Source organism: Euprymna scolopes, chromosome 2, assembly GCF_053919585.1.
Source record: "Euprymna scolopes isolate OS-2025 chromosome 2, ASM5391958v1, whole genome shotgun sequence".
NCBI classification, from domain to species: domain Eukaryota; kingdom Metazoa; phylum Mollusca; class Cephalopoda; order Sepiida; family Sepiolidae; genus Euprymna; species Euprymna scolopes.
Window position 1 is genome coordinate 139,306,758 of NC_136483.1, and position 23,464 is coordinate 139,330,221.

General features: G+C 34.8%; 2 protein-coding genes across 2 annotated transcripts in view; both read right to left on the reverse strand.

Annotated features, from left to right (window-relative positions):
- LOC145302818 (lysosomal proton-coupled steroid conjugate and bile acid symporter SLC46A3-like) overlaps positions 1 to 7,875 on the reverse strand; it is a 30,914-nt gene extending 23,039 nt beyond the window's left edge. The window contains exons 1-2 of the mRNA XM_080144678.1: positions 7,795 to 7,875; positions 2,836 to 3,985 (exon numbers count right to left, since the gene is read on the reverse strand). Of these exons, the coding sequence (XP_080000804.1) occupies positions 2,836 to 3,985; positions 7,795 to 7,875 (1,231 nt within the window). The remainder of the gene's footprint in view (positions 1 to 2,835; positions 3,986 to 7,794) is intronic.
- LOC145296533 (proton-coupled folate transporter-like) overlaps positions 1 to 15,180 on the reverse strand; it is a 134,576-nt gene extending 119,396 nt beyond the window's left edge. Inside the window, exon 1 of the mRNA XM_080142584.1 lies at positions 15,051 to 15,180. Within this exon, the coding sequence (XP_079998710.1) occupies positions 15,051 to 15,068 (18 nt within the window). The 5' untranslated portion in view covers positions 15,069 to 15,180. The remainder of the gene's footprint in view (positions 1 to 15,050) is intronic.
- Between the last annotated feature and the right edge of the window lie 8,284 nt (positions 15,181 to 23,464).

The following is a 23,464-nucleotide window of genomic DNA, read 5'->3' on the forward strand; positions in this document are numbered from 1 at the left end:
TTTTCGGTATTTTCCTTTCCTGCATACCGTTGATTTATGGCCTTTTTTATTACATTTGTTACATATTTTGTATTTAAAGTAACAATCTTTAGTGAAGTGGTTTTTTCCCCCACATGTCTTACAGGATTTTTCGTGTGCACATTTCATCACCCTTTCCATTTTTTCCCCATATTTTTTTCTTCAAAATTTTTTCCTTCGATGCTTGTATTGTCCTGCTTTAAATTTAACAGTTTCTGACACTCTTCCATAACTTTTTGTAACGTTATTTCAGTGTCTTGGTTCATAATGGATAATATCCTTGAACGAATATCCTTATCTTTAGAGGCTGTTAAACCTTGCACAAAGATTAGACTTTTAAACATATCCTCTTTGAGGTCTTTTAATTTAAAGGATTCACAATGAGCATTCACTTTCCCTGCATAAGTAATAAAATCTTCGTCCTCCTGCTTCATGATATTTAAACATTTGTGTATAGAATAGATTATCTCGTTCACTGAAAATGTTTGACAATATTTTTATTGTTTCACTAAAAGAAATCTCTTCAGGTTTCTTTGGCAGGATAAAATTCGTATACTTTGTATTTTCCTGAGATCCAAGTTTTTGAAGAAGAAGGATAATCTTCTCTTCGTCTGTCCAAGACTGACATCTCTTAGCAAAAATATTTTCATATCTCCGAAAATATGCTGGAAAAGTTAACCCATTTGTCGGCTCGTATACAAATTCGGATAAAGAATTTGCTATTCCTTCAGGAGTGAAACGACAGTCTTTCTGCTGCGCTAAAATACTCTGTAGTATTTCGCTTTGCTTCAATTGTTGTTTCTGAAGTAATTCCATTTGCTTTTGTTGTGCAAACAATGCCGATTGCATAGTTCTAGTGAATTCCGCTAATTGCTCCATGTTAAAAAAATTTTTTTTTTTTTTTTTTTACAAAACCACACAATTAAACAAAAGATTAACTCAAATGTCCTATAAATTCAATGAATTAAAAGCACAATTTCCTTCCGAAGAGAGAGAAAAAAAAATACTTCCAGCCGAATAAAACTTGAAATGGACACTTCTTTTTTTTTTTAAATGTTCTTTTCAAAAAAATGTTCGCTTCAAAATGTCAATTTCTCTTTTTTTTTTTTTTTAGGACCGTAACAGACTGAAACACTTACTTTTTAAATGTTGGCTCTGTCGAAGTTTTTTCTTCCTCTTCTGTCTTTGGATTTCTTTTGTTTTCTGCTCGTTAATCTTCTTGTGTGCTTTTTCCTTCTTTTTGTTTTTTTTAGTGAGTTTCGTTCGAATTCTTCGTCGCCAGTTGTTATATCGTAGATTATATGAATAACAAGTCATTACTGGGGTTGTACAGAAAGGGTTTATTTAGGTAAAAATATAACCCTTTCTCCCTTGCAGGGGTCGCGCGCACGGTGGAAAACGACGCGCACTAACCCTAAGGACGGTTGGCTATATTTTCGCTCCTTCGAGCCTCGGACCCCGCACAAGCATCCGTCTCTCTCCCTCTCTCTCTGCTGAGTCTCTCCGAATTGGACGTTGGTATCTGGCCGTCTAGTGTTGTAACGCCCAATCGGGAATTCTTGGTAATTTCTGTCGTGATCGTCTTCTCGTCAGTGGCCGTCTCTCCCTCTGTCTGCGATGGCTGGAAAGTCAAGTTTGGTTATGCTGAAATCGAAGGCAGTCTTCACAAGTATAAATGGAAACAATCAACAACGATGAGGATGGTTTAGGCTGTTCATTTAGTAATTCGGTATACATTAAGGCTCGGCTCGTCCCTTATACATTCGTCAGGCTTGGAATGCAACCCCCACAGTGTATTTAAACAAAAACTCTAAGTCGGCGGTCTTGTGAGTTCTCTTCGTCTCAATTAGAAGAGGCTGGCGGCATGCGTGGCTCCCAACTGCTCTGTTCGACAGACTGTCCGATTCTCTTCTGCTGGCTATCTCCGCAGTAGTTTTATTAAAACATCATCCTCCCCTTCCTTCTCTATTCGACGGGTAATCATAATTCTTTCTCTCTCTCTCTCTCTCTTTCTTTCCCAACCGACCCCCTCTCGATTCAATTCCGAGAATTAGTTATCTCTCTAGGCAATTAACCAATTTGTTCCCTTAAAATTAGAATGACTAATTCAATTGTTTTCGGGTTTGTACTTTCTCTATTATCACCTCCAACTTGTTGATTTAAGTGAATCATGTTATCATTACACTCGGACCGTCGACTTTACTCGTCGACTCTTCCCAGACCTCCTTGCGTTTTTCTCGCCAACCCGACATCTGGCTTATCTTTAGTCTGGCCCTTTTGAACTACAATAATTTACTTGTCAACCGATGACAATTCGTGGGTTTCTCACGAGATGAGACTGAGACCTCTCGCCCAGCTTCATCCCACTCACCCTCAACCTAGGAAGCAGGGTTATCCGGTGTCGCCCGGCTTCGTTACAAAAAGGTACACACATTTCTAAGCGTCCATTGACAGCTTAGTACTAAATTCTGTCTCCCACGTGAGGAGACTTTACTTGTCTTTTTATAGACATAACAGTCCATTCATTTGAGGGGTGTTGGATCAGTCCATTATATCAGATATGTAAAAAACTATATATATAAAAAAAAACAAAAAACAGCACATAATATTTCAGCTTGCATGAAAATCCTCTCAAGTTGATCCGAAATTCAAAATAGTTCTTTAGAGAATGGATTCCACTACATCCCTTTGTTTTCATTAATATATATATATATATATATATATATATATATATATATATATAGAGAGAGAGAGAGAGAGAGAGAGAGAGAGAAAGAGAGAGAGAAAGAGAAAAAAGATTGGAATAAGTATACTTACATACATAAATAGTTGAATCATGGCGTGCAAAGGCAAGCACTATATGAGATAAACAGTTTGAAAAATTTCCAATAATGATAAGCAACAAATCTGAGAAGTAAATTTGTAGCAGTTTAACTGCAGTTAGAGAAATGACCCAACGGAGAACAATTTGGACAGCAGTGAATGTTCCAATGTGATCCGAACTCCAGCAGAATGGCTGATTTCGGATGTAGAGTGTAATCACATCTGAGGATCCCATAATTGGTGGTGCCGTAAATGCCAACCCCATCAGTGCTAGGATCAATTTCGATCTCCGCTTGTCGGGAGTATCCTTTATATAAAAGGAAAAGGTTTTCCACCATATGTTGCAATTAAGATCTTTGAGGCTATCACATTTCTGTACGGGATTATAGCTCTCGGCTAATATAAATATTGTATATAATAATCCCAGAATGGTTAGTCCTAGTGCTAGTAAGACAGGAATCAGAAATGTTGTATGCTTAATAAGAAATCCTGTTCCAAAGGCACTTAATCCAGCCGTTAATCCTATCACAGCTTCAAGCAGAGTCAGTCGGAAACTGCGTTGTTTTCCTGGTTCGGTTACATCAGTAATGTACGTGTTGAAAGCCATCAAGCTTGCTGGTACTGACCCTGAAAGGCCGTCAAGTCCCACCGCCAGAAAAAGGACAAAAAGAGGAAGCTGTAATCCTATAACAAGGGCGATGGTGCCTGCATAGATAATCCGACCACTGACTATCAGGTATAGGGCAATTTTACGGCCCATTATGCCCACAATGTTTCCGAGAATTAAAATAGGCAAGCAGCTGAGTAAAACGTAGACTATCGTAATGTACATGAAAAACCTGGAAGAGATGTGCTGCGTCTCTTGCTGGATTTTGAACATCTTGGAACTTTTATTGCTGTTGCAAAGGCTTGATAGTCTACTGCTGTCGGATATGTTATTTCCGAGCTCTTCGGAGATCTGTAAGTAGACATATTGTCGCAGGACTGATTCGAGGATAACAGATGTGGCGATGTAGAATACCGGCAGGGGCTCTACTAGTTTGATTTTTCTCCATTTGAAATATTTAAAGATTTCCGCCTGAGGTTCATCTTCCACATTGTTGATCAGCTGCGCATTTTCCGTCTCGTTGTCTTTGTTTGGAACCTAAAAATAAAAAATGGAAAAAAGAAAAGTTTTTTTACCTTTGATTATGAGGTTCAAAATAAATTTAAAAAAATTGATTTCGAAAGTAAGTTAGAGATAGCTGTGTTGAAGTGGATACTGACACAACCTGGTGACTAAGCATACTGCTTGATTATATAATCATAATGGCAGGGGTACCCTCACAATCCCTGAGAGTGCAACAGTGGCGTAGCAACTGTTTTTGCCATCAGGCCGGTCGTAAGATTACACACACACCACTCACTGGCCGTTTATAATCAGTTAACATTCAAAATTCCAGAAAGTCCTCAAAATATATCCATCGAATTACAATCACGGATCTAAAATCTGTTTAAAAACTGTATTACACGCATAAAACAGTAAAACATATTACGACTTATTTTGGTATACAATTTCAGATTTTTTGTTAGCTTTTTATTATTTTAATTTTTTTCTATTTTCACCCTCTCAAAATGCCGCCCCTTGATGCGGACCACTCCTAACGCCTAGGCGGTCAAGTTTACAACCTGGCTTGACGTAGTTGTTCGTCTAGATGCACTGATGAGTTGTGATACAGGGAAACAGAACTGTACATGGATGACTATATATATATATATATATATACTAGCTGTATATACTTGCCGTTGCCAGGTCGAAACAATGTTATATATGACATCAGTTGCTACTATATATATATATATATATATATATATATATATATATATATATATATATATATAAGAAACTCGTTTCTTATTGTTGAGCACTTACAATTGAAATAAAGTTGATCAATTTAGCTTGTATCCGCAGATCATCATATAACGATTAGATCACTCTGACAGATGTTAAAAAAAAAAAACATTTAAAAATGAATGTTTAAATTTCAACAGTATTTCTCACGGTTAACGGTGGCCTAATGGATTCGGTCCTTGCTAATGAAGTCAGAGATGGTTTCTGTTGCCGGGTCAAATCTATCGACTGGTGTTAATCGTAACACCCTGCATTGATGATTCCCGAAAAGATGAAACACTAGTGTGTAGGTATTTAATAATCATTATAGTAAATAATTATATATATTCACACATATATATATATATATATATGTAAGATCTATTGTTGATTTATTTATTTTTTTATTAGTGATTCTCTGGTATTTAAGTGTTTGAAGGAGTTACCTGCCCTTTGTTTTTATATTTACATTGCCCCTTTTATTTGGGACGTATTTTTTTTTGTTTGTTATTATTAGTAATTTTATCTATTAAGAATTTGAATATTTTATATATATATTTTTTTTTTATTAAATAGTTTTTTGTGCATTTTGTGTTATCCATGGGCACGTGTTTCTGGGTATCATCCATCTTCAGCATGGCTAAACTTTTGACAAGGCTCGAACTCGTAGCAGCTCAATTGGCAGCGTGATGTTTTACCACTAGACCATGATACCTCATCAAATTTTATGCATGATTTTTTTATTTACTCTATATATTTTTTATTTACTATATAAGTGTATAATTGTTTCAGTCTGTACTAATATTTCTATGTGTAGTTTCTTGTATATAAGTTTTTATTTATATTCCAGTATGGCAACTCATCAGCGCTAACAATATGCATAAAAACAAATTACAAAAAGTTACATCAACCCCGGGATAATTTTTTTTCAGCCAGTTCATACATTTATAATCATGTTTTTTATGAAAAGAAAAATATCCCTAGGTTGATGTTACATTTCGTTGCTTGATTTTTATGTGTACTCTTAGCACTGATGAGCTGCACATACCGGAATAAAAATAAAAACGCATACAGAAAACTACATATAAAAATATCAGTATGAGTCGAAACAATTGTATGTTTATATAGTAAATAAAGTTCTCTTTTTTTGGACGGGCATAAAAATCAATGTCTTTTCCCACTGAAGCCGTATAATATTAAAAGTTTTTATAGCTTTAGTATTGCACTATCGAGCTGTTTAAATGCACTTTGTGTTATACGTTATTTTTTATTTTTATTTTTTTTTTTTTTTACAAAGGCATCACCACATTATCAAGGCCCAGAGGCCACTCAAGGATAAGGGTTAAAGAGTGTACAGTAGAAGTTGGTCAATATAGTAATCATTAGTAATGAAAATTTGGTAAATTTAATAACTTATATGGAACGGCTCATCAAGAACTTATTTACCTTAGACTTGAACACAACCATATTGTAGTCAGCCGGAAAGCAGGAAAACGGAAGACAATTCCACAGGCGTGCAGTTCTAAGAAAGAAGCTTTGTTCATGGAATCTATGTTTAGGTTTAGGCACAGATAAAGAGTGGGGGAAATTATTGATAGTGTTTACAGCTAGACGAGTGTTTCTTGTGAAAGTTTGGCGAGGGGGGACCATAGATTGAAGCTCAGTTGAACACTTTCCATGAAAATAACGATACATCAGAGACAAACTCGCAACATCTCTTCTGTGAGATAGAGGTTGTAAGGAGGAGAAAAGGACATCTCCTACGAGGCTACGAAGTCTATTTTGAACTCTATCAAGGCAGGACAAGTCCTTTCTAGCAGCTCCTGCCCAGATGTGGCAACAGTATTCCATCCTTGGACGTACCTGGCTCTTATATAGATAGAGAATAGAATTATTTATTATTTTTTAAAGCAGTAATCTAATTACATGCATGCTTCGGGGTCCTACCCCTCTTCAGCATAGCTTGATTGATATTAGGAATTGAACCCCTGACCTTATGTATTACAGCCCGGCGTCTTAATCGATTACGCTACGAAGTCATAGGCATTTTTACTGTTCAGTTTTTATCGTTTATATATTTACGTAGATTTTGTTGTTGATTTTTTAAACGATATTATGGTTAGCGTCTCCACTTTGGAGATCTGTTTTTTTTTTTTTGTTTTGTTTTTTTAGAAAATCGCTCATTTTTTATTTCGACGTAAACAAATAATATTTTATTTATTTATTTATTTATTTATTTTTAAAACAGTAATGTACATACATGAATGTTTCGGGGCCCTACCCCTATTCAGTGTATCTTGACTGTTATTAGGAATAGAACCCTAATAACAGTCAAGCTACGCTGAAGAGGGGTAGGGCCCCGAAACATGAATGTACATAGATTACTGGGCGGCATTTTGAGAGGGTAAAAAAATAAATAAAAATAAATGAAAGCTAACAAAAAATTTGAAATTTCATACCGAAAAGGTTGTAAAACATCGGGACTTTTAGAGATATCGGAATCAGAAAAATGTGTCCCTATTTTATGAGCGGCACACGTCAGGGGCGGCATTTTAAAAGGTTAAAAATAGAAAATGGAAAAATAAATGAAATTTTTATCAAAAATGTTGAAAAAAATCTGAACGATTGGAGGTATCAGAATCAGAAAATTGTGTCCCTATTTTACGAGCGGCACACGTCAGGGGCCGGCATTTTGAGAGGGTAAAAATAGAAAAAATATGTAAAAATAAATAAAAGCTAACAAAATATTTGAAATTTTTTACTGAAAAGGTTGTAAAAAAAAACGGAACTTTTGGAGGTATCGGAATCGGAAAATTGTCTCCCTATTTTACGAGCGGCACATATCAGAGGGCGGCATTTTTAGAGGGTAAAAATAGAAAAAGTAAATAAAAGCTAACAAAATATTTGAAATTTTTACCGAAAAGGTTGTAAAAAATCGAAACTTTTGGAGGTATCGGAATCGGAAAAATGTCTCCCTATTTTACGAGTGTCAGGGGCGGCATTTTGAGAGCGTTAAAATAGAAAGTAGAAATAATAAATAAAATTAAATAAAAGCTAACAAAAAATTTGAATTTTTTTTTTACCGAAAAGGTAAAAATTTGGGACTTTTGGAGGTATCGGATTCTGAAAATTTCGAGCGGTACGGTACATGTCACGGGCGGCATTTTGAGAGGATAAAATAGAAAATAGAAAAAATAAATAAAAGTTTACAAAAAATTTGAAATTTTATACCGAAAATATTGTAAAAATCGGAACTTTTGGAGGTGTCGGAATCGGAAAAATGTGTCCATAATTTACGATTCTAAAACCGATTGTTTAAAATTTTTAATTCAATCATTCATTATTTGTACTGATGATAAATATTTATTGTTTTTAAATTATCACTAAAGCTAAAATGATAATAACATCAAAATGCGATGTAAATTTATTTTATTTGTAAAACAAAGTTTCAAAAAAGGTTTAAATTCATGCATAAATTCTCTAGGTAACCTTTCAAAGGAAGCAGTTGATTTACATGTTCCAAAAAAATGTTGAAAAATTAAACAAAACATCGTCAAGAAAAATACTTTCAAAGATCACTGATAATCAAATGATGCAACGGACAATTAGCAACAGGAAGTTACGTAATTTTGGACTTGTAGAAACATTAAGCAAGTACGAAATGAAAATCGACTGTAAACAGATTTTATGATCGTTATATCAGGGGGATATAATTTTTAAATGGGAAGTAAGCGCTCGCTACACCTCAAATACTATTTAAGTGTCTTTCTATTTGATAGTTTAAATAATGCCGAATTTCTGTTGAGTGTCAAATATAATCATTGGCGTATTTATGATTAAACTGAAATTTATTATGATGAATTAATTCTGGTAATAAGATTTAAATTATTTTCTGAGGTTTGCTTTACAATATCGAGAGATTCGAAAAAGTAGTAAAAAAAATCACATATACAACAAATAATTATGGATTTCGTTTTTCGGACTCACTTCCTCATCTTCGGTGTTTTTTTTTCACTACGTTTCGGCCGTATCATACTTCGGCCTTCTTCAGGTGTATCTCGAACTCGGGAACTGTTTCTTTGGAATTTCGAACCCGACCCTTTATTGTTACGGGGGTACCATGTTCTCGTTCCATTCAGGCCGTCTCTGCGGCTACCGCTTAATGCTGTTGCTGCTGCGTCTATCGTTCTAGTGACACATAGCCGAGGCGACTAAGACGTTAGAACAGACATTGCAAGTTTCAATCCTGAGCGAAAGCAGTGGCAGTGACAACACAAGAAAAGACAAAATCAATGGACCTCTTGAACTTTTGAACTTTATACAGAGATTCCGTCCCTAATATTGTGATCCTGTTGCGCATTTTCCTTACCCAAGCTATTAGCGTTGCCAGCTGTGAGCGCTCTTTCTCGAAACTGAAGCTCATAAAAAACTACCCTCGATCAAAAATGAGCCAGACAAGGCTTACAGACTTGGCAATCCTCTCCCTAGAGAGGGAACTTGTCGCTAGAGTAAATTATGATAGAGTTATTGATAACTTTACCGAAAAAAAAGCGAAAAGTATATTTGTAAATTTTTAACCGACCTGATGCCTTGCGATAGTTCTCTCACAAAAAATAAACTTATTTCATAAATACATTTATTGAAAAAAAAAATTAAAACTATTTTTAAAAGAATTGAAACATTATTAACAACAACAAATTTCTTAAATTTCGCACTTTCATATAGAAACGTTGATTTAATTTTAATAAATAAAATAAAATACGCATCAAATGCACTTGAAACCAAATCACAACGTAATATTAGGAAATAAATAAATATTTTACTGGTTTGAAATTTATAACAAATATATTTCAGAGCTATACTCCATCCTCAGTGTGTTGTTTTCTCCGAAAATATGCGTATTTTATTTTACTCAAATTAAATCAACGTTTCTATATGGAACTGACACCCTTGACATTATTCTCGCGTTACCTACACACAGTTCCAACATTTCAAAATACAACCGCTGAGATACAACGCGCGGATCTTTACAAACAGACTTTTCTTTCTCCAACTTTACAACATGGCAAGAAAGAAGAAAAGAAAAAAAAGAAAGAAAACAACATACTGAAGATGGAGTTTAGCTGCGAAATACATTTATGTTATAAATTTCAAACAAGTAAAATATTTGTTTATTTTCCTAATATTACATTGTGATTTGGTTTCAAGCACAGTTGATGCGCATTTTATTTTATTCAAATTAAATCAACGCTTCTATATGGAATTCACACCCTTGACGTTACTGTTTACATACTTATTATTAATCAAATTATTGAAAAGAAAGAAATTGTTAAATTAAATTAAAATAAAAAAAAAGGGAAATTGTGTAAACATTAATCTGAAGGAAATTGTGTAAACGTTAGTTCAATGAAAATAAATATTTTGAGAGCTTTTTGGAATTTTGAGGGTTTTTAACAGGTTGTCATATGCCAGCAGTGAGGTGGGGCGGTAAAACAGGTAATCATATGCCAGCGGGGGGCACAGGTAATCATATGCCAGCGGGGAAGGGGGTGCAAAACAGTGTATTATATCTCAACGGGGGGAGAGGAACAAAACAGGTAATTATATGCCAGCAGGGAGAGGGGGAGGCGACAAATTTTACAACCGCCCCGGGCGGCAAAAACTGATGCTACGCCACTGTTTATATATTAATGAATTAATCCCAACCAAATAAAAAAGCTCAATACAGACACAGTAAAAAGTAGTATAATATTTGCTAATTTTTACTGTCTTCTGATAAGAAGAATAACAAGAGTAGCATTCTTGGAGACTCCGCAGAATAAGTGTTGTGGTTGCAAGGTTGAACAATAATTAGTAAGGAAATACAATGAAGACGCAAACAACAAGATAACGCAATAATAAGTGTATTAAAGAAAAGGTATATTTACAATATGTACAAATGACGGTGTCGAGTCAGAGAGTCTTGGTGGGAGGACATGTACGCTCTTCGGCGTCACTTCTGGTGGCATTTGAGTAGGACACACCAAGGCGAACCTAGGCTTGCCATTTATAGTGTTATGTTATTCGCATATGCAAATAAGTGGTTGCCACCACAACACCCCCCCTCCCAAGATTTGAAGTCACACAGATTTCAATATCTTTTCCTTTTTGGGTTTACCATTAATGGTTCATTCTTTTTCTTTACGTATACGGTGGGGGCTGCCCACTCGCTGTGTTCTATTTTTGATAGAATTCCCGTCTGTTCCAATCTATTTAATTCTTTATCAATCTTTTCCAACCCAGCGAACGGAACATTTCGCTTTTTTCTAAAAATTGGGCTGGCGTTTTCTTTAAGTTCAAACGAGGCCTTGAATTTATTGCAGCGACCTAAGTTAGTCGTGAATGCCTCAGGAAATAATTCTTTTAAATCGTCTTTTATATTTGCTGTTGTTGGAGAAGAACATTCTAATTTTTTACAGAATGTATTGATTGGCTTATCCCATAGTCCGAATTTCTCAATTAAATCTATTCCAAACAGATTTTCACTATTTTTTAGTACGAATATTTTTAATTTCTTCGAAATCCCTTTCAATTTTATCGGGAGGACAACTTCTCCTTCAAATTTTATACCCCCACCAGTTACCGTCCGGGCTGCTTTACTAGTTTTCATCATGGCCGGTTTTCCCAACTTTTTCCACGTATTCAGGTTTATTATAGAAACATTGGAGCCGGAGTCGAGTTGTAACTTTATTGATGTTTTAAATATTTCCACTTTTACATATTTTCGCCGATCTTTGTCTAATTTTGTATTTGATTTTGTTTGCTGTACTCTCTTTCTGGTGTAATCTTTATATCTGCAGCAATCGCTTTTGTGTCCCACCTTCTTACAAATGTAGCATTTTTTCTTCTTATAAGGACAATCTGATTCCCAATGCTTTTCTGCACATCTCTTACAGTTATATCTAGGAAGAGGCTTGTTATATTGTGTACTATATTTATGGTTATTATCTTTGGAATATCCCGTTCCATTGCTTTTCTTTGTAAAGTTCTTGGTTGGTGCGTATGGTTTTCTAACTTTTCTTACATATGCCACTCCGGATTCTTCTATATTTTTTTGAATCCTTTTTTAGTGTAATGGCCCTTTCACAGTCCTCTGCTAGTTTCTGGAGGGTTAAATCTTGCTCAGATTCCAGCTTAGACAACACTCGTCTGCGTATTTCTGCATTTTTCGTGGAAACTAACCCTTGAGCGAAGATTAGACATTTAAAATCTTCTACCGTTAGTTCTGCAAGCTTAAAATTATCGCAGTTTTTATTGACAACTGATGCGTATGTCAAATAATCTTGGTTGTCCATCTTTCTTAGATTCATGCACAGCCATCTTTTATGAAAAAGAGATATATTTGGATTAAATAATTGTTTTAGTAATTTTACAGCTTCCATGAACTCTAATTCCGCAGTTTTTTTAGGTAATATGTAATCTACGAATTTGCTGTGTTCTGATGTACCCAATTTTCTGAGTAAGAGGCTCACTTTCTGACTATTTGGCCAATTTTTACAGTCCAGTTGAAAAACATCCTCGTATCTTGTGTAGTATGCTTCAAAATTCTTCTTTTCCTCAGGCACATAATGAAATGTGTCCATGCTATTAAAAATAGTTGTATGGGAGAAATTAACACTGTCGACATTTTCTCGATTACTCTTTAGTAGTTCCAGTGTTTTAACAAAACGTTCATCTTGTCTTTCTTCATATTCCAATTGTAGTTTCTTATGCCTTTCTTCCTGTTCCAATTGCAGTTTTTTCTGCTTTAATTGTGCCATTTTCTGCTTTTCTTCTTGTTCCTGCTGCCATTTCAATAATCTGTCCTCTCTTTTTTCCTCGCGGTCAGCCTGTGCCTGTATTTGTGTTTGCAAAAGCTCGTTTTGTGTAGCTTGTCTGCGTTCATCCCGCTCAGCCTGTGTTTGTAAAAATTGCATGAACATTTTTGATAAATCTTCCATGTTTTTTTTTTTTTTTTTTAGTGTGTAGTTAAAAAAAATATTGTACCATGTACCATATACACCGGTTTGGGTTACAACAAAAAAGCAAATTGCTGTAAGCTCCTGTTTTCAATAATAATATCGCTGCTTGCAATAATATATTCTTTTTGCGAGTCACGCTGCAAAAAAAAATAAAACAGGTTTATCTGGAATCACGAAATCGAATTGACTTTCCGTTTTTAGGCACTTACTAATAAGTAACTCTTTCCACAAAATAAAAGTTTGGGTTTTTTTTTTTTTTTTTTTTAATCGAGTCACAATTGAATAAATGTATGCAGTACATTTAGTTCTTTGAGTTTTTTTTTCTCTAGTATTTTAGTAATTAAAATACCTCTTAAATTGAGATTACCTTTTTTTTCCGTGACGTTTTACTGTATTATCCGTTATTCAGTGACAACTTCAAGAAAAAAAATCCTTTCCTTGAATTTTAGTTTTAGCTGTGGTATTTCCTTTTAGTACCGACGTCAACCAAAACATTACTTAAAAAGTCCTTTAGTTGTTGTTTTGTTTACGGAGAACAGTAATTAGAATCCACTGGTGAACTTTTTTCGTAGGTTACTTCCTTGCTTTTCGTAATACGGGTCTGACCTGTCGTTTTTGCGACAGAACAAAGTTCGCTTTTCGTTTGCAAGTTGGTCCTTTAGTAAGATTTGTCGTGTAGCGACAAAACAAAAATTCACTTTTACATTCGTTTGCAAGTCGGATTCCCAGAAAACGGCGTAAATTGTCGCTTTTGCCACGTTAGAGTTTGTTTTTTTTTCACTTGAGTTGAAACTTCTCTTTAGCGTAAAATCCGTTTGCTCGTCAACACTTTGCATTCCTTAAAAAAAATGGTCAACCTTTGCGTTGTACTTTTTTTTTTTTTTTTTTAAATAGTTCTTCGTCAAACTGTTATATTTGACGTTTCATATCTCGTCGCCAACTGTTGTGGTTGCAAGGTTGAACAATAATTAGTAAGGAAATACAATGAAGACGCAAACAACAAGATAACGCAATAACAAGTGTATTAAAGAAAAGGTATATTTACAATATGTACAAATGACGGTGTCGAGTCAGAGAGTCTTGGTGGGAGGACATGTACGCTCTTCGGCGTCACTTCTGGTGGCATTTGAGTAAGACACACCAAGGCCAACCTAGGCTTGCCATTTATAGTGTTATGTTATTCGCATATGCAAATAAGTGGTTGCCACCACAACAATAAGGATTTTGAAAATTGTTTTTGGAGTATCGATATAATATATATATATATATATATATATATATATATATATATATATATATATATATATACATTATAGTTTTTAAATTAATATTAACAATTTCATACATTCAGACACTAGTGTTTCATGCTTATGCAATCATCAGTGCAGGAAGTGATAATTAAAGTTCGTTCGGAGATCTGAACACAGTCTACAAAGTCACCTTTGGCTTAGAAGGCTAGCACCATATCCTTCAGGCCATTATTAACTACCACGTAATGAAAGTAAACAAAATAAATATAAATGCTATTTTCGACAGGCATTCATAGTTGGCAGTCAAACAGAGTATTCAACAACAGGAAGCTGGAATGATGCGTTTTACAGAAGTTGATATTTAATGATATTCTAATATTCCCATATTGTATTAAATTCTGTAGATGGTCATTACCATTAAAACATGATGAAATGGATGATGATGGCTTCTGATTAAAATTGGTAACAAATAATGGAATTAACAGATAGTGACAAAAATATCAATTATTTTTTACATAAAAAAGTAAAGTGATCAACGGCGACCCAAAGGCTTCCTTTTTATTATCTACTATACTAAGGAGTAGGGGAATGCAATACTCCGATTGCCATAAAGAATCAAAAAAAAAAAAAGAAAGTATACTTCTGCATTTACTAACCCACAATTTCTACCAAGTTTCTCGGGTGTACTTGGCTGCTGACAGGAATAACTGGAAGCGGCTGATCGTGAAATGTTAAACCGCTAGAAGAAAAACAGGAAAAACACAGCAAGCAGGAAAAACATGGACATATAATAAATAAAATTACAGACATGTATCTAACCCAACCTTAATCCTAAGTCCAAACCTTAACCATAATCTGTGCGATTAAAATTTATTTTTTTCTTCCAATTTATAAAAAAAGTAACCTTCATAAATTCGTATTAGCTACACACAGACAGCCCGTTTGTTAAAACTTGAAGAACACTTGACTGACCTTTTCCAATTATTTTCATCAACTGCCAAGTGAGCCCAAGCCCGATCAAATTTTGTGGAAATCATGGGTCAGTAAATGCAACAGCGCCAAGAAAAGAATAAAAAGAAAGATACTCACTCTGAAATGGGTACTCATTTTGAAATGGTTTTATTTACTCTTGTCTACTTTCTTCTTACTCCATTATTTAAATCCTTACTGATCAGGATTTCTGCCTTTAAATATTGTTTTAGAAATCTGAAAGATAAAAAGAAAAAGGAAAATTAAAGTGCAGCCTGAAAATTGAGGCGATTTTATTTTTTTAAATATGTGTGAAAGGTGATAACATAGGTATGAATATGAAATGCCTTAGTGTATTATTGTATAGAGGAAAAAAATTATGAAATGTATTACAAAAACCAGATAACAGATTACACACGCTATGAAAATTCATACCTGAAATAAATATATTCAGTAAAAGTGTGAATTTTTAGTATTTAATTGTTAATACGAGTATTTTTTTTATTCAATTCAATTCAATAAATTTGGCAAAAATATTAGGCAAGCATGCTTTCGTTGCAATGTAGGGAAAGGATGGTAGAAAATTACAATAGCCAAGCACCGGTTCATGTTAACATTGAATTACTGCGCTGTTGATGCCTTTACTACATCTCTTTATTACATACAAGGACAAACAGATGAAAAATGTATCCAATCAAGGAGAGTTTCCAGTGATTGATAGGAGAGTGTAAGTAGAGCTTTTTGAGTGAGTAAAAATATGATTGTTTTGTGAGAGTCAGTTTGGTCGGAATTAATATAGTAAATTCTGAAATTGAATGAAAGTGACCTTTAGTTCCAGAAACATGGATCAATTATTGACAAGAAGCATAATCATATTGGAATTAAAAAATCAACTTCAATTTTTTTATATAGTCAACCTTTCCTTGTTTCTGTTGCTACATCTGGGGAGGAGCTGCTTGGGGTACCCTATTCTGCATTGACAGTTCTAAACCGGCTTCATAATCTAGTAGATGGATGCCCTTTTTCTCTTCTCTACAACCTCTTTCTCACAGAAGAGATGTTGCGAGTTTATCTCTGCTCTATTGTTATTTTCATGGCAAATGCTCGACTGATCTCCGATCCATGGTCCCCTTCCCAATCTTTCACAAAAAACACTCGTCTAGCTAAAACTGCCATAAAAAAAATTTCCTCCACTCCTTATCAGTGCCTCAACCTAAATGTGGATCCCATGAACAAAGCCTTTTTTTCCAGAAACTTTCCACCTGTGGAACTCTGTTCCATTGATTTGCTTTCCAGCTGGCTATAATATGATCGTCTTCAAGTTCAATATAAACAAGTTCTTGTTGAACTGTCTTCTTAAATACTCTAATTATACCAAATTTCCACGACTAGCAATTACTATGCTCTTGTCCTAATTAGTACCGTTACACACTAAACTTTATCCTCGAGTGGCCTCTGGGCCTTTATATGTGATGACCCGATTGTAAAACAAAAAAAAAGTAAATGAATAAATGCGAAAGTTTTTTTCATTTATCACATTTATATCTGTTAAGTTTGCAGGTTGAAACAAGTAACGTAGCAAGCAATACAAATGATGACTCAACAAACAAAGGTAGATCAAATAAGAAGTGTATTAGGAAAAGGTATATTTACAGGATATTTACATAATGGTGTCAAATAAGAGAGTCTTTGCTGGAGAAACATATCTGCTGTCGGCGGCCTTCAGTAGCTTCTGATGAACACACACTCAGACTAACTGAGTCTTCCTATTTATGTGTAATTACTATCCACATATGCAAATTAATGTGTGCCACCACAACAATATCGAAACGAGTTACTGTTATTCAAATTAATGATATAACATAGTAATTGTATTTTTTACAAGCACACATGAAAGAAGATATGATAAAAAAATATAATGAGGCTCTGTTTTATTTCTTTATTTTCCAGGTTAACAAGTCTGTCCTTCTGTCTGTGGCTGGGTTGAGCCAGGTTTCTAGGGAATATCAAATTCTACAAGCAGTCTTCAGTCGCACGTGATCCCTGCTTATCTGAGATGACTTTTAATGGTGCTTGCTTTTGTAGCTATTTTTTGCAAGGATGTGTCGTCGTCCTCCCACATACGGTACAAGTATGCTTCTGGTACCGAGTTGACAAGTTTTATCCTTATCAATCGACTCATCAACGAAGAAGAACATGCAAAAGCATTCATTTGATAATTCATGTTCATCGTTGGTTATAAATATCACAGAATCAACCTCCCTTTCTTTTCTAAACAAACTAATCTTAGACCATCTCTACTATTATATAATAGGAACTGTGTGTGTGTGTGTGTGTGTGTGTGCGTGCATGCACATGTGTGTGTGAGAGTGCGTGAGCATGTGTGTGTGTGTGAGTGCGTTAGCATGTGTGTGTGTGAGCTTGTGCGTATGTGTGTGTGTGTGAGACAGTGCGTGAGCGTGTGTGTGTGTGCGCGTGTGTGTGTGTGTGAGAGAGAGTGCGCATGTGTGTGTGTGTATGTGTGTGTGTTTGTGTGTGAGTGAGTTCATTCTCTACAGACTCTTCAATGGCTGGGCCGATTTGTATGAGCCTTCACACAAATGTACTTTAGGTATCCGACAGTGTTCTTAGATAGGTTTTGTATCAGAATATCTTGGATAAGTATCAATAATTGAAAACATCTGATGAAAAAAGAAACAGACGATTTTGACCCAAAGTTAACACTTTTATACAGCCTAACATTACAAGTGCATTTGAGAAGTTTTTACCGCACAAGCAGAAAGGACCCGCATATAAAATCAACAGTAGGTTCTTTGATATGACGAGGGGAGAGGTCGAAATGAATTCTTCTGTTTAGAGCATCATTGAATCATGATACTTGATTTTTGCATTTTAAACTTTAATTCAAGCCATTATACACAAATAATTTTGTAAAATCAACAGTAGGTTCTCTACAGTGCAATTTAGACTTTAATGCATTGTGGACTAATCACTGTGGGAAGGTATGTGAAGCTTCCTGTTAGTGCACCACGACGGGTCCTCAACTAGAGTAGGCAATCAATCGATTCAATTGAAAACTGGGCAATTTTACTGATTTTAATGACAATAAAAACATGGGAGTATGAAACATTCGTTGATCATCATTCAATCCTGGGCATCGTCAGGTCTCCCTACTAGTCTATTATATAAAGGGCAGTTATATATGTTTATGTTTGTATATCCAGCTGAAAGTCCAAAACTACTAAATAAAGACCCACAAAGTTGATATTGTCCTGGTCAGTGTTGCTCCAGATGAATAATATCTAAAATTTAGAAAAAATATTCATTCTTTGAGGGTCAACTGGGTCAAGTTTTGGTTTTTCAATGTTAAGTACTAAATTTTAAAGAGGATGCCAGCTCAGTCTTCGAGGAATCTATTATATTAAGGAGAGTTGTCTGTGTATGTGTGTCCATCTAGAGAGGAATGGACTGGGCAGAGGAGAAAGGGAGAATGGGGGAGAGGGAAGGGCAAAAAGGGAAGGAGGAAAAGAGAGAAAGATGAGAGGAGGTGAAGAAAGAGAAGTTTTAATAGAAATATGTTACACTTTTGTCTCAGGCAGTGTCAAGTAATTTATGTTAATATATATATATATATATATGCACAAATCCTTCACCCACATAAACAAATCATCCTGTGGGGATTTCCGAAAAACTTAGTTGTTGCGGCAGGGCTCATACGTCAAAATCGATGAGAGTATTATCATATGGAGAATGAAAAAAGACAAGCCAAACCAAAATTATTTATACATTCATCAATGTTTATTTCAAGACTTTATCTAGATGAGTGATTTGAAGAAATAATATACAAGTACAAGATTTGAAAATATGTGATGCGTCTGCGACGTCAAAAGAAAATGGTTTTGTTCTTTGTTCTGTTTTCGTTGTTAGCATTAAATATTATTATTTAATCATGCAAATTTATTATTTATTATTATAGAGTCAATTCTCTATTGATTATCATGCATAAGTTATAAAAAAAATGGGTGCTATCTGCTAGAATTGAAACCAAAACATTTAGGGGTCCAGCTTAGTCGTTTTTATTTTTATTTCTCCAGCATCGTTACTAACTGAGCTATGGGTAGATGAATACAAAAGATCAAAAATTAAGCGATTTTGAGCTACGAATGTTTAATTTTGAGCATGCGCAAAAATAAACAGCAGGCATAATGTTTTATTTGACTTACCTTACAAAGGTCAACTGTTTTGTTTTCAATTTTGACCCATTAGCAGCCATTTTGGCCAGCTAAAAACCAATTCGAAAGTGTGCTACAGGTTCAAATAACCTATATATTAAATTTCAATTCTGAAGACGGAATATTCAGAGAGGAGTTTGATAGAGACTTTTGCCCACACACACACACAACGTCAACTTGGGGATAAGAGTTATTGCGTGTACAGTAATCAATGGGATAATATCGTAGTAATCGCTAATAATGGAGATCTGATGAAGTGTCTTACTTAAGGGGGCGGTTCATCAGGAATTTGTTTATGTTGGACGTCCCAGTTGTAGTCAGGTGGGAAACAGGCAAACAGAAGAGAGTTCCATAGGCGTGCACTTCTAAGAAAGAAGCTTTGTTCATGGAATCTACGTTTTGATTTAGACACAGATAAGGAGTGGGGAAAATTTTTGACAGTAGTTTCAGCTAGACGGGTGTTTTTCGTGAGGAGGGACCAGAGATTGGAGCTCAGACAAGCACTTTCCATGGAAATAACGATAAAACTATGACAAGCTCGCAACGTCTCTTCTGTGAGAGAGAGGTTGCAGGGATGAGAAAAGGGCATCCCCCCACTAGTCTACGAAGTCTATTTTGTTCTCTGTCAAGGCAGGATAGGCTGTTTTTAGCAGCTCCTGACCAGATATGGCAGCAGTACTCCATCCTTGGACGTACTTGGCTTTTATATAGATAGAAAATTGCATCAGCAGTGAGATATCTTCTGGAGCGGTAGAAGGATCCCACCATTTTTCCAGTGACCTTGGCAACAGATTTGATGTATGTGCTCCATTTCATATCAGGAGTAAAGATCAAACCCAGAAGCTTGTCAAAACATGGAGCCTCCCCAAGACGAGAGCAATCAATTTCAATTGATGGTAGATAGGGATCAGAGCATTGATGATATAAAGATAGAAGCTTAGTTTTAGATGCATTAAAAGTAACCAGCCACCTCTAACCCCATTGTACCATGCGCTCAAGATCAGAGGAGAGAGAATCAGAGAGAACTTTATCATTTACGGTCTTTGATGTGTTGCCATAGATGGTCGTATCATCAGCATAGATGTCAACGAATGATTTAAGTATGTGTTTTGGGAAATCATTGATGTAGATCAGAAAGAGAGTTAGGCCCAGGATGGACCCTTGAGGGACACCAATATTAATACTGTGGATTTCTGATTCCTGCCCATCAACTCTTATGAGCCTATCAGAGAGAAATAATTTAATAATTGAGAAAACATTTCCAGTTCTACCGTAGCTGGAAATCTTGTGAAGTAAGCCTTTATGCCATACCTTACCAAATGCCTTTGATATGTCAAGAGCAATTGCCCTAGAGAGGAAGCCTTTGTCAAGAGATTCACTAATCCTATGCGATACAACTGTTAGCACATCTGCTGTAGATCTAGCAGAACAGAAACCATATTGCATGTCACTAAGAAGGTTATTCCTGCTGAGGTGGTTGACTACTTCTTTATTTAATATGGATTCCAGCAACTTACTCATGACATAGCGGAGACTTATTGGTCTGTACTGATCTTAAATTCTACATGATTATGCAGAATGTAGAAACTATGCATCAATAGAATTCAGCATGATAGTGAAATGAAAATCATCTAATAAGAAACCATAAAAAATGAATAAGTAAATAATTCATGCTCGTTTTTAAAGAAATATTTAATCTAGTTAACCTTGATGTAGTCGCTTGCATGGTTCAATTGTGCTTTAAACAGAAACAGTCATTTTGAGCGTCATATCAAAGTACCTACAGTTGATTTTTATAAGCCGGGGCTTTTTTTGCTCGTACAGTAATAAAATTTTACAAATGTACTTGTGATATTAAACTTTATAAGATGTTAACTTTGGTAAAAATCGCCTGTTCTTCCTTTCATCTTATTTTTTGATTATCCATACTTATTGAAGACATTCAAATACAAAAGTTATCCACGAACACTGTCAAACACATAAAATACATTTGTGTGAAATTTCATAATTGCCTCTCTAAATGCTGAAAACTTATTCATCAATGTCCCAATAAAAAACACTATAAAATAACTCTTAACCAAGTCTACAAACATAATACATTATCCCCTCTAGCCATAAAACTGCAAATCCTTGAAAAACTGTTACTAAAATGCACCACTCAAATTCCTTCCACTGACCCTACAGGAAAAACATACATTTAAATAGACAGCGTCTCAAGAGGATCATCTCTCGCCCCCATCTTCACTGAATATTATATGACAAACCTAGAAAATAAAATCTTTGCAGATCCACATAACAAACCTAATATATACACCAGATATGTCAACGATATTTTTATAGCGACTGAATCCGGCAACGATATCAAAAAAGCTTCAGCAGAAACTCAAAACTCACTCCATTCTTAAATTCACGCTTGAACCAAATATAAACAATAAAAACCCATTCCTAGATGTACTAATTCACTCCAGCAACCCTACAAAATATACAACCTCAACTTATAGAAAACCCACTAATAACAATGCCAGCCTCTTCAGTTACCGCAGTGAATGTCCACAAAGTACAAAATAACACTCAGAAAAAAATCTTATTCACCGTACACATAGTTTATCATCATCCAGACAAATATTCTACAAAGAATTAACTAATATAAAACAAACCTTAATAAACAATAATTTCCCCAACAAAACAGTCGGCTAATAGATAAAACTCTATTTAAACTCCTTACATAATAAAACAACAAACCCCAACTATAACAAAAACAACACCTTCAAACTATACTAGAAATCAGATGCGTGGTAATTATGAACTAAACGAAAAGATAATAACCAATTTAATTAAAAGGTATACTAAACACATCCAACAAAACAAAACAAAAAATCAAACTAATAATATACTATACTAAATTTAAAACATCTAACCTAATTAATATTAATTTATTTTTATTTCGGACTATTATTCTCATCTTTATTAGTTGTTGTTTTTTCATCTTTATTGGTTGTTGTTTTTCACAACGTTTCGGCCAACTATTCCTCTGGCCTTCATCAGGTGGTAACTAATAAAGATGAGAATAATAATCCGAAATAAAAATAAATTAATATAAATAATGCTCATCTCAAAAATGAATTTCAATTAAGGAATAACATTTATACCAATCGGTACGGACCTGACTATGGAAGATCAGATAATAAATAAACGTGGATTTATAAGATCAAAACATCCAACCTTGATCGCCCTTCGGGGTCCGTGGCACACTTGATAGAGACGTTGAATCTCTACGGTTTCAGATGGACATTGTCTGAAGATAGCGGTTTCAATCCTACCCAAAGCCGGCCAGAGGTTTACTTGGCCAAAACGTGGTGAAACAACAACAACTATGGATGGCAGTGATTGCTGAGAATGCAGTTGGGAGATTCGAAGTTCCTATCCGTCACAGTTACCACCTGACGAAGGCCAGAGGAACAGTTGGCCGAAACGTCGTGAAAAATAACAACCAATAAAGATGAAAAAACAACAAGCAATAAAGATGAGAATAATAGGCCGAAATAAAAATAAATTAATATATATAATGCTCATCTCAAAAATGAATTCCAATTAAGGAATAATATATATCTAACCTAATAATCAAAAACAATAATACTACTAACACCACAATGAACCAAACAAATGTAATATGTGAATTGCTATTCCCATTTGAAGAATGTGTTGAAAACCAATCTAAAAACACGTATAACACATATATTGGCAACACAACGACAATTCTCTCTCTCGACGATTGACATATCACCTTCAGGACAATAGTGCCATCCAACGTTACCTTATCTCCCACAACAAAAAATTACAATCAGCAGAAATACGAAATATACTAACAAGTAATACTAAAATTAGATACCAAAACAACTGTACTCAAAGATAAAGTTAATAGAAGCAATACTAATCAAAAACCTACGACCCTATATTAACTCGAATCGCATTCAATATTGGCACTAACATATTAATTCAACGTATTCAACAATTAAAATAAATAAATAAATAAAATATTGATAATAAAATAAAATATGCAACCCCGTACTTACTCCGCCTCCTCAACAGACAACTGGGCAATTAAATTAAAATAAAATAACAATGAATAGGCGAATAGAACAAATTAACAAATTTACAATAAATACAATTAACTAAGCTTCGACAACAACTACAACAACCACCATTACTTCTGACGACGATTGAAATCACTGATCAAATACGCTTGAGCAAATGGACAAAAAACTATCACTTGGTGCTGCAGTAATACACGACTTGTTAGCC